The sequence below is a fragment of the Centrocercus urophasianus genome, unplaced genomic scaffold, assembly GCF_019232065.1.
Source record: "Centrocercus urophasianus isolate 14NV4802_14NV808 unplaced genomic scaffold, USGS_Curo_1.0 seq_9, whole genome shotgun sequence".
NCBI classification, from domain to species: domain Eukaryota; kingdom Metazoa; phylum Chordata; class Aves; order Galliformes; family Phasianidae; genus Centrocercus; species Centrocercus urophasianus.
Genome location: NW_024885532.1, coordinates 9,658,771 through 9,670,500, shown reverse-complemented (window position 1 = coordinate 9,670,500; position 11,730 = coordinate 9,658,771). Strand labels below are relative to the sequence as shown.

The 11,730-nt window shown below is 37.5% G+C and overlaps 1 protein-coding gene across 8 annotated transcripts in view; it reads left to right on the top strand.

The window, feature by feature from the left end:
- Positions 1–10,707, top strand: part of LMO7 (LIM domain 7) — a 72,253-nt gene extending 61,546 nt beyond the window's left edge. For all 8 annotated transcript variants that reach the window (XM_042839211.1, XM_042839208.1, XM_042839210.1 and 5 more), the window contains 7 exons: positions 198–263; positions 2,184–2,236; positions 3,396–3,627; positions 4,521–4,793; positions 6,087–6,195; positions 7,523–7,625; positions 9,981–10,707. In XM_042839211.1, coding sequence (XP_042695145.1) covers positions 198–263; positions 2,184–2,236; positions 3,396–3,627; positions 4,521–4,793; positions 6,087–6,195; positions 7,523–7,625; positions 9,981–10,003 — 859 coding nt within the window. In that variant the 3' untranslated portion in view covers positions 10,004–10,707. The remainder of the gene's footprint in view (positions 1–197; positions 264–2,183; positions 2,237–3,395; positions 3,628–4,520; positions 4,794–6,086; positions 6,196–7,522; positions 7,626–9,980) is intronic.
- The last annotated feature ends 1,023 nt before the right edge of the window (positions 10,708–11,730 follow it).

Genomic DNA, 11,730 nt, shown 5'->3' with positions numbered 1-11,730 from the left:
TTTTTTTTTTTTTTTTTTTTTTTTTTTCCTTGTATTTCTGACTGATAAAATTAAGGCTTCTTAGATCTTTGTGTTTCGGAAAGCTTTTGTCTGTTTTCTTAAGGATCTGTTTTCAATATTTTTGTCAGGAAATATTTACAGTTCTATGTATATCTTTGTACATAAAGATAGTGGGTTTTTTGTTTGTTTTTAAATAGGCGTTATGAGCGCTATGAATCTTCCAAAACCATCGAGGAGCAACCTGGTCAGTCGTTTTCTGACAGGTATGTATGATACTGAATTTAAGAATAGACGGTGGTGATAGAGGATCATAGAATATTCTGAGTTAAAGGCACATGTAAGGATCACCCTTTATTGTCTTCATTGCCTGCCTTTGGACACTTTGATAGTTCTGTGTCCTTCATATGTTGTGGAACCCAACCCTGTCCCCAGTGCTGGAGGTAAGGCTGCACAGCACAGTGCAGAGTGAGACTCTCTTGGTCAGAAATCCTTGAAACTTCTGATCAGCTTTGGCCATTGGCAGCTGCTGCAGTTTTTATGGTCTGTTTTTGTATTGAGAAAACAAGCAACCAACCAAACTCTTGGCAAATTACATGCTGTGCTGTAAACAAGAGTTAGTCAGTCAGTCAGGATTTTACTGGGAGAAGCAGAACTATAAGGAAGTAAATATGTGGGTGGTATTGGACTTACCTGTCTGGAAAACAATTTCTTGGTTGTGTCATAGTGTGCTGTACAAATTAAGGTGCAGTCATCCCAATGAAGATTGTGAAACTTACAGACAGCAAACAGGGAAGGATGTGACAGACAGCAGCAGCATATTTATCAAGATGTGCTGATAAATGTGCCACCTGCTAAATGTGCCTTGTTTTGTGTGTTTTTTTTTCCCTGTACTCATTTCTACAGAATGTACTAGCTGATGCTGTTCCCTGGACTTACTGAATAGACAGCTTTTCTTCTAGCTTTTATGTTTTGTCTATGGTTTAGAAAATGCTGAATTAGCCTAAATCAGAAGATTTCTTTTCAAGCCTTTGTTGTAGATGGCATCTCACAGTACTGGAAGATCATGTCTGCTGTGCATTTAGTTAATTCTTGCTGTTGAAGTAAGCATGCCTTATTACATAAAGAGTAGCCCCAGATTTTACAAGGAACCCATAATGAATTTATCTGTATATCTAATTTCAAAAGCTGCATGCACTAGATAGTTATCTCTTGTGTATGTGTATGAGGAAGACACTCGAGTGCTTAAAATCAGCCCAGACAAGGTCAACCCGGTCTTTGGATCTCCTGCTTAATAAGAACTGCTGTGCATTCATTGCATAGGTCCCCAAGATGGAACAAATAATCAAAACCTGGGGAAGCAGAAAATTTGGTGCAGATTGTTTATGCATCCTTTGTCTGCAGCCAGAGGACAAGACTCCCTCAGTATATTTTCATGCATCCAGTACTGTACTCATAAGCACACTGCAGTAGCAGCTTTGAGCTGTGTACTGAGAAAAGACTTCTGTTCCTTTCTGAAGTGTTTTAAACAAGAAATCTGGATGTGTTACTTCAGACTAGTAATACAGCACAGAGGTGTTGCTGAAGATCCTGTGTAGTCAGAAACTCAGCTTTTTGCTCTTTGCCTTCCTATATAGAGAATGGCATCTCTTGGCTAAAGCTCATTAAAAAATTATGCTGCTGGGTATAATCAGTGAGTAATAAGTTTCCTGAGAACAATCTGAGTGCAGTGTTTGAGGAGTTATTTAGCTTACAGTCTAGTGGTGTGTGCTGAAGTGTGATTTAAGTTACTCATGAAATTGAATCATTTATGAACTTGCTTTTAAAGTTATTGCTTCTTGACTGTACTCTTTGGAGAGCTTCCACAGCGAAGGGACTTTGCTTTGAACATACTTTTGATTAAGCAAATACAATGACCAGACCCTCATACTTTCAGCTGAAGCACTGGGAATGTTCAATACTTGATTTCAGCTTTCAGTATGTGGTTATCTATGTTGTGCAATACTGGCACCTTTTTTGACACTTGAATATCCTGTTAGTCTTTGGTTTTTCTTTGTTTACTGGATTGGTTTTTTTTATTGCAAGCATTTGATCAGAAGGACACTGAAAGAAAGGGGCTGTGTATCTGTAGTCTGCACTAAGATCCTTATCCTTCTTGGCTGAGTGAATGTTTCCTGTATCTTTAGGAATAAATCCAAGTCAACTTCAGAGCTGAATGAATTCAATGCAAATAGAAATAGTAAGTACTTAATTTATATTATTTTTTATACTTATTTTTAAAACAGGTATATCAGGAGCAATTATCCTAAGAAAATTAATTAGGAAAGTACTTTTTCATAGCTGAATGATGGTTTGAATTCTATACTATGGCACAATACAGTGAAGCTCTAAAAACAAGAGGATATTCATACCATCAACTGGATAAATATGATTAACTCCTGTCTTGAAGTAGTGCTGATTGCAAAGAGATCTTAGATGCTGAAGATTTAGATGATTGAAAGCGCAGAAGATGAAACTTATCATGCCTGTATATAATTGAAAATGCTTCTTCTCCTGATACGTTGACTTGGCTTGGTATATGCAGGTTTTTTTATTGACTGATGTTTTCAACACGTTTGCCATTTTCAACTTTTGTTAGCTTAGAAATAACACAAGTGAAAATCAGCTCTTGATACTGTCATAGTGGCTCTGCAGTTTCCTGGACTGTGCTTTGTTGCTGCCTTTCTTGAGTTGTCCATCAGTTGTTACTGCTTCTCTAGAATAAAGAGTGAGGAGGACTATCTAAGTATTATAAAATAGAAAAATTCTGAAAGCTACACCTATGTCTAAAACATGGTTAATAAAAGTAATCATAAAGTAAATGGCGCCATAGAGGAAATATTGTAAATGGACAGCATTGGTTTCACACATTAAAGCTCAGTCATTGAAAGTAATGGGAGAATACACTGCCACGGTATTTTATAATGGTAATGGATGGCAATAAAGTTAAGAGCGCATATATAATCAGAGTTGTATTGAAATTTAAATTGAAATGACTTACTGTTGAGTAACTTTCTTAATTAGATGTTCTTACTGTGAGGGATAATTACTGGGTTTAGAAAATAAAGAAAAAAGTGTTGTCCTCTAACTGTCAACAGAGACGAGAGAAAGAGGGCTTGTTGCTTTCCTCTTTCAAAAATTTAAACAGGTATTGAAAGGTCTTTTACTGCATAATCTCATTTCCACTGGTTAGTTACCACAACATCCAAGTAATAGACATTCTGTATTAATTTTTTTATATAGACATATACACAAATGTAGAAACAAGCTTGAGAATGTGATGATGAATGCTTCTGGAGTTATACTTGGAGTACTAGATGCTTGACAACTGCTTTTGTGCCTGTGTCTTGTTCTAACAGATACTCAGAGCAAGCATTCAGAGAGGTCCTGGAACACGAGCGAGTCACAGAAGGGGTCTCAGAAGGAGCCTCAGAAGGAGCACAACCTGTCTGCAGCAGAATTAGAGAGGCAACAAATCCTTCAGGAAATGAGGAAGAAAACATCTCTACACACAGACAGCAGCTGGATTAGGCAACGCAGTTCCAGTGTGCATAAGGAGCCAATCAGTCTGTACAGCAGTAGTATGAGGAGGTAGGAAACATGTTAAAAATTAACTTTGTCTCTCATCAGATATTTTTGTTTGGTTATTCTAAACTTCAGCTCCTATTACAGAGCACTGAAACAAATCCAGCATGTAAAAAAGCTTTAAGGTAAACTGAATAGCACTGCAAGTAGAAGAAGGTAATTGTATTCCAGCTGGGATTAAAGAGTTTTTTTTTGCAAGTAAAGTGTGTTTGTGTGTGTGTATGGTCTGCAAATAACTGTTGATTTCTTGGCTGATATAACAGCACTGGAAATCGGTAGTACTGACAGATGTGCCTAAGAATTTCAGTAAAGTAATTTATTGTGGAAATTACTGTAGCTGAAGAGTATAACACTTTAACAGAAGTATTGTATCAGAAAGTCTCGAGTTCATTTCTTTCTGTAAGTAATGTATGAATGTTGGGTTTGTCACTTAGGAAACACTTGAGTTATCAGTCAGGAGAATGTTTGGCTAATGGGCCAGCACCTTCTTCAAAGACAAGGTGGCTGTCCAGCCTATATGGATTATTTTCAATCTGGTGTCCCTTAAAGACTACAAAAACAAACCCACTAACTGAGGTCTGTTGCTGTACAATGGATTCTGGCATAGTTCACTCTGATAAGGCTGCAGCAAAGAGTGTTTTACTCTTACTGTACAGATATCATGTACTACCTCTCCTTCACCTCTTTTTTTTATTCCTTTGAGACTAGGACTGAACACAAAGGATAATTTGCAGTTCAAATATTAAAGTCGGTGTGTTTAGAATACCCTCATGATTAGACAAATATATTCATGCTAGAAAATTTTAAAAATCATAAGATATTTTTCCTTTTTGAAATCAGAATATAGCTCTTCCTCATCTGTACTACCATTTACATGCATATATGTATCTGTGTTACAGAGGGGAGTCTTTGGACAATCTTGATTCTTCGAGAACAAGCTTGTGGAGGCACCACTCGAGGTTGAACCAGTCCTCCTCCACTTCATCTCTGTCCTCTAATCAAGATCACAGCCGCCCAGTGTCCACATCAAACCGGGCCTATATGTGCACTCCTTCCTCTGCCAAAGTACCTCCTGTGACCACCTCTGTGAGAGCCCCACCTGCATCCCAGGCAGCCCCGCGGGTGCAGTCTCCTGTTTCTGCTTCCCAGCCAGGGTCGCAGATGCGCAGCAGGTGAGTAGGTGCCCCTCAGCTGGGAAGACACACACGTCAGGCTGTGCTGAAGAGCGGTTTCTGTAGATGCAGTGTTCTGCAGCAGCATTTACGTAATATTAATTAACAAGTCTGAAAAGCACCTGCAGTTTTCTTGGTGAATGGGACAGTGGAAATGTAGGCTGGTATGACTTCCCTGCTCCAGTCATACAGAAAATTCCTCAGGTTTGTCATCAGTGCTTCACATAGGTTAAGAAAAATGAACTGGAATAATAAATCTCCAGTCTCAGAGCTGTATGCTGGTTACTTAGTAAAAGCCTACTCCAGTTGGCATTTCTGATATTTGTTTATTGAGGTGTGTTTTAACAGCAGATTTCTCAAATGCACACTTTATGGCTGTCATATTCATTTCTCTTCCCCTCTTCCTGGCATTTGGTCCATCTCATCTTAGCACTCAGGAATGCTCATAATCCATGACCCTGGAGAATTACAGAGTAGGATGTTTTTTTTCATCTTGGAGGAGAAAGCAAGGATTGCAGCCTATTTTGAAACAAAGTGTAATTTAGTTGTGATAGATAGCTCTGCTCGTTTATATACTTGAAACATTTTAAAAACACCTTGAGATAAGATCATCCACACACAATTACATGTATTGTATTTAACAGCACTGTAAACATAGTTACACTAACTCTTAAACTCTCAGACACTTTTTGATAAATTGACTTAAAAAAAAAAAAAAAATTTTTTACATTCTTTTTAATGTAAAATAAATGACCTACCTAAACATGTGTGCTTATCTTGTTCTCATTTCCATTTTCTGATTTGCTAACAGTTTAGTAGATCTAAGAAAATCTAGCTCTGTATGGCTCACGTTCAAAGAGTTAATACTGTATATTCAGGACTAGCCTCCTGTTATCTAACAAGGTGCAGATGATAGGACTTGGGGTGCTAAAAAGTAGCCTTCAGGATGATCTTCTGCAAATAAGAAACGAGGTAGGAACACAAAAGCAGTGTGTTTTTACTCTCTAAATGTAATGCAGTTTCAATTTTATTTGTAGAAGGTATTTTATACAGTGAAATCTCTCCCAGGAATGTGACAAATTTCTTCATCTGTTCCTATGTAACTGTGATCTTAATTATAACACTTCAGCTTTCCCTATAATATAACAATATTCCTCTTCAGTTTATTTTCCTTGAGCAGCTTAGTAGTCCACTTTTTACCAGCATGTTTTTGTTTTTAATCTCAAGAAATCTTTAACTTTTTTCTTTTAAACCTTTTCAAGCTGGTTTAAAGGATATTTGTTCTGTATCTAGGTCAGTCAGTGGGAGGAAAATCTGTTCATACTGTAATAACGTTCTGGGCAAAGGAGCAGCCATGATCATTGAGTCTCTTGGTCTTTGTTATCATTTACATTGTTTTAAGGTGAGAGCTGGGAGTAAAGCTGTGAAGAAACAGGAACTAATCAGAAGCACGCATGGCTACTCAATGTTATGCTCACAGGGGCTCTACTAAAATCACCTGCTTTGCCTTCTACTCTGAAGTGTGTTACCTGCAGATTTCCATGAGGCAGTCCTATCTGCAGGCATTTAGCACTCAAAGTTAATGAGAAGGGATTTGGAAGTATGTGGTCATGTTGACTGTAAGACCACATATCTTTCTTAGAACTGACAGCAAAAAAATCCCATGTAGAGAAATCAGCTGGGGGCAAACACAAGAGAATAAATTCCTTTGGCAAAAGTTGTAAAAGCACTTGTCGTTCCCCTGTCTGAGGACTGAATGAAGAATTACTCTGCTTTGGAGGTGCCATTTTACCTTCCATTTTCCGTGGCTTTAATAAAGCCCCTTCTGTGTCTCACTCAATTATCAGGAGTATTAAAAGAGGTTGACTCAAAGATCTTCCTAGTGCTGCCCAATGTGGATAGTAGTCAATAGAGGCTGGTCTTCACTCCATGCCTCCAGAACATATATTCTGAACGAGGGATCTACCTGTAGATCCTCACCTACGTAAGGCAATCAAATTTCAAATTTCTTCTAAAATGTCTTAAGATTAAGCGAATGATTAGCCATCCACAAAATTCATTTCTATTTAAGCAGACACGATTACAGTAGACAGTTATGTTCATAAATTCTGTGAGGATAGTGTTAGTCTTTTCAGAAGTGGTTCATATCCGTAGCAAAGTTTTATTCAGCCACCATAGGTAAATTGTTTAGCGTTAGTCTGAAAGCTATCTAGTCCTTTACTAGTGTGTTAAAGAAAAATGAAATTGGCCCTTCTTTCCACATAAAAATTTGCTTCTGTGATGCAAAATCAGGAAACTGTGGGACACACAAGTTTGAGTGCCGAAGGACTGAGGACCCCAGCACATGTGCTGCCATATGGAAGTCTGAGAGAAGCACACTCAGGTGTTCTGTGTCAAAATCATTGTTTCCATCTAGGCAACAAATTCTTCCTTGTTGAGCTAGCTTTCAGAGAAACTGAAGTTCAAATTCAATTTAATGAACTAATCTCTAAATGGTGTCTGGTCTTTCTTTGCTTAGTTGGTGTATCTCTGCTATCTGTTGTCCAGTCGGCGCCTTAAGATACTTCCTGAGTTGATTGCATTTCAGTCCACTAACTGTTACACGTTTGCTTCTAGTGATTGTGGGTTTATGGTACAAGCTTTGCTGGATTTAATACAAACTCTCTTTTGAAGAATTTTGTTTCTTCAGTATTTTGTAAGGAGTTGTTAATTACTCATCTGTCATGCAGTGCGTTGCCTGTGAATGTGACCTTGGGGGATCCCGCTCTGGAGCTGAAGTCAGGATCCGAAACAACAAACTCTTCTGCAACGACTGCTATCTCAGATTTAAAAGTAAGGCAGCTTGACTGCAACATGCATGAGTATGGTTGTTCTTGGTGCTGTGAAACTTCAAGTGTTTGCATAGCTGAACCAGAAGATAGCTTTTGTGCTTTACTTTACATTGCTGTGTTAATTAATAGGTTCAGAAAGGTTTGATTGCCAGTTTCTGTCTTTTTGTAGGGTAGTCATTTTAAACTTCTAATGTCCTGGTAGCTGTTCTTACCACCTTGTTATTGAGTAGTTTCAAACACAACGCAGCGTAATCATCTTGCTTTCTTCATAGATCTGAGAAAATGGTGTCAAGGAGTTGTAAGTTGCTGAGCAGTCTTCTCTTGATAGCAGAGGAGTCTTTTTGAAAAACTGTCTACATTGATTTAAAAAAAAAAGTAATTTGAGTATGTATTTAGTTCAATTCTAGCACGTAATTGGAAAGATATTAATTTATCCTATGCAGGTGGCACAAATGCTGCTTTCTTTTTGCGATGCTATTATTATTTGAATTATAGGTCTGTGATTGGTTATTCACTTAGGTACAAGTTCAGCAGGAATTGGTTTACTTACAGATCTTAATTAAAAGGTGCAGTATATATTTTTTCCTTTATTATAGTTTGCAGAATTCTGATTTACTGGAGCATGATGTTAAGGCTTTGAATAATAATGATGTTTTTTTTCTGCTGTCATATATGATGGTAGACAACCTCCTAGTTTTGAGAAGCCTCTGGAATTTGATATAACTCTACTTTTAGAGTTATATACTCTACTTAGAAAATAAGGAATTCTTTAAAGTGATTAAATTCAGCTAATGGAAAGGGCTTCTGAATGATTTCCTGGGAAACATGTGCGTGTTTCTACATGAGCTGGCACATTTTTCTCACAGTGGTCCAGAAGGCAGTGGAGGAAGCAGATACTCACGCTACAACACATGAGCAGGACTTGGGCATCTGCTGGCTGAGAACCCAGCTCAGAAAAAGAAAAATGTTGCATCTGATGCTTTTGCTGTTTTCAGGCTCTTTCTGGCTTGCAGGAGAAGGAAAATTTGCCTGCACCACAGAAATAATTGTGTGGTTGCCGAAAATTAAAAACCCCACTACTTGATGCTACTGGTGCATTCACAGAGGCTAACATTAGGTGCAGGGAAACCTCTGTGATCAGTGGAAAGAAGAAAGTCACTACCTTCCCTCTGAAGAGCACTGGTGAGATCTCTCCAAATTGCTGTTCAGAGAAACTTTTTGTTGAGAACAAAACCATGCCAAAGTGACCATGTTCCTCTTTAAGGCTCCCAAATGTGTGAGCAATTCAGTCTGGAGCCTGCTCATGTCATTTTAGCTTTCCCTATCTTTTCTTTTGTATGCAAAACTGCTGGATGAGTTTGATAAGTTTGAAACTAAAAGGAGTCTTTTTATTTAGTCCCTGGTATGGTAGTATTTTGTGATGGCAGTAACCAAAAATTTTATCTCAGATCAAGCGCAATTTAGTCTCTCTCTGACATTATAGCTTATAAACTCACGATGTTGAGTAGCCTTTCAGGAGAAAAGTTAATCTGTGAGAAGTGGTTGTATACCCTTCCCGTCAGACTGCATCTTCCTGGGTGAGTGGGCACCTCAAAACATAAGTTAGCCAATGGGAACTTGTTGATAGAGAATGAAAGAGCAAAATCAGTGATTTGAACAATACAAAAACCAGCTGTATGAGTGCTGCCATGAGAATATATACTGGCAATGCAGCACTGGTGTGTAATGCAGATAACTTTGCAGTTAGTACTTCATGACACCTTTTCTGATGACTCATTATTTTGAAACATGAATGTACTGGCTAAAAGGTTTGAAAAATTGTAGGATTAGTAATATTTGCAATGTATTTTCATGGTTTGTTTGCACAATTTTATGTTGATTTTATGTTTTAATCTTGTAAAATTGCAGTGAAACACTGATGTGTTGGCAGATGCCCTTAAATATGTGCAGAGAGACTGGATAATAAACTTTTAAAAACATACATATTGCTATAGTTACTTAGGAAATCTTAATTGAATTGTTGAAGTGTAAATTTAGGAAAAATAAAAAAGTGAACTTGTCTTTGTGTTAATACTAAAAACAATTCCTTAAAACCTGGGTAAGGTGCATGTTCTGTGGAAAATTATTTGGTCTTAAATATTTGCAGTGCTATAGTTGGATTAAGCTCAAATTTGTATTGTTCATGACATTTGGCTTGCTAGACTCAGAATGTATACCTTACTATGTGTTACTGTGTTTTAATCAATATGGTAATACCATTATCTGACAACTTTTAAGTGGAAACTTGAATTTTTGTCACTATGATTCTTCAGTAGCTAGAATTTAATTAGAATTTCTTCTGTTTCTCTCTTAACAGCTGGACAACCAACCTCCATGTGAAGCAAACCTAGATATGAAACCACTGTTGCAGATAGAAGAAGAGGTGATTGCTGCTGATGTAGATCTATAAATAGATATATTGTGTGTGTTTTTTCTAAAAGTAACTCTTTTGCTTGTCTAGTCTTCATAGCAATGCATTATATTCTTCATATAACTGTATTTTTATTTATGATAAAGTAATTGCAGTAAGGAAGTATCTGGGGAAAATGCTTTCACTTTTTCAGCTTCAAGTACTGAAAGCACAAGGGAGAATAAGTATATTTTCGGTAATAACTTCAAAATATTTTTGAGGCTTATAATCAACTAGTTGACTTTCCAATGGTATATGAAGAGGGTATTTTGTTTCTAAGCTCTTGAAATGAGCATTAGAGAAATACTTAATATAAATATATATTTGCAATTGCTGTCTTTATTTTTGACATATACTGAAAGTGAATTCTCTAGGTTAATATGAAGCTGCGTTTAAATGCACACAAATGTGTTTGCTTTCCATACGCTGGTTTCTAAAATTGTGCTTTTTTGAAACTTAAATACAAAGAATTACCTGCTTGCTCAGTGGTGAAGGCATAATATTCCATGGAGTACATTTAAGGGGAAAGAATTCTCTTTTCCCTTTTGAAAAATGTAACTATCACTTTTTCCCTCCACAAACTAGTTGTTGAATTACAGTATATTTGTAAATAAAATTTCTGATGTTGCATTTATTAGAAGCTTCTTTCTTTCTAGCAAAATGTACTGGTAACATGTTGAGCTGAATTTATTTGAATATTGTCCTGAGACATCATTTTAAATGCCATTTATGCTTAAATTGCCATCCTAAATACATGTAAGAATAATAGTTATTGCTTTTCTCTCTTCACACCTGGTAGTAGACTTCTAATTTTATACATAGTCCTGCTTTCAAACTTCTTGTGCTCTTTCTCTTCAGCTTTTAAGAAATGGTGACACTGGTTCTTTGTGCTGTGTCCCTAAAATAAGATAATCAGAAGAGGTGGAAGTTACCTGGGGTTTCTAGCTGTGATTAGAAATGAAGCGCCAAAAATATTCTGGATTAGATTCTGCAGCTTCTGAAAATACACCTCAAAAGAGCCCTGGGGGGTTTTCATCAGCAGCTCCCAGATTGTATTCATCAGTTTCTTTCCCAAATGCTTGTGTAGAATCATACAATGGTTTGGTTTGGAAGAGACCCTTGAGATCACCTACTTCCAACATCCTGATATAGGCAGGGACACCTCCCTGAAGAGGGCAACCACAGCCTCGCTGGGCAACCTGTTCCATTGTCTCACCATCCTCACAGTAAATAATTGCTTCCTAATATCTAGTCTAAATCTACCCTCTTCAAGTTTAAAATCATTTCCCCTTGTCCTGTTGCTACATGCCCTCCCTCCCCAGTTTTCCTGTCGGCCTCCTTCATGTACTGGAAGGCTGCTATAAGGTCGTCTTGCAGCCTTCTCCAGGCTGAAGAGCTCCAGCTCTCTCAGCCTGTTCTTGTAGTGGAGGGTCTCTGGCTCTCTGATCATTTTTGTGGCCCTCCTCTGGACCTGCTTCAGCAACTCCGTGATCTTTTTGTGTTGGGGGCTTCATACACTATTCATGCACATGTTTATAGCATTCTGTATCCGTCACTGTAAGCTGCAAAGAAGACATGACAAGTGGACCAGATGAATTTGAGAGTGTTTTTTTTTGTTTTGTTTTGTTTTGTTTTTTTTTGGAGGAAACCAACAAAG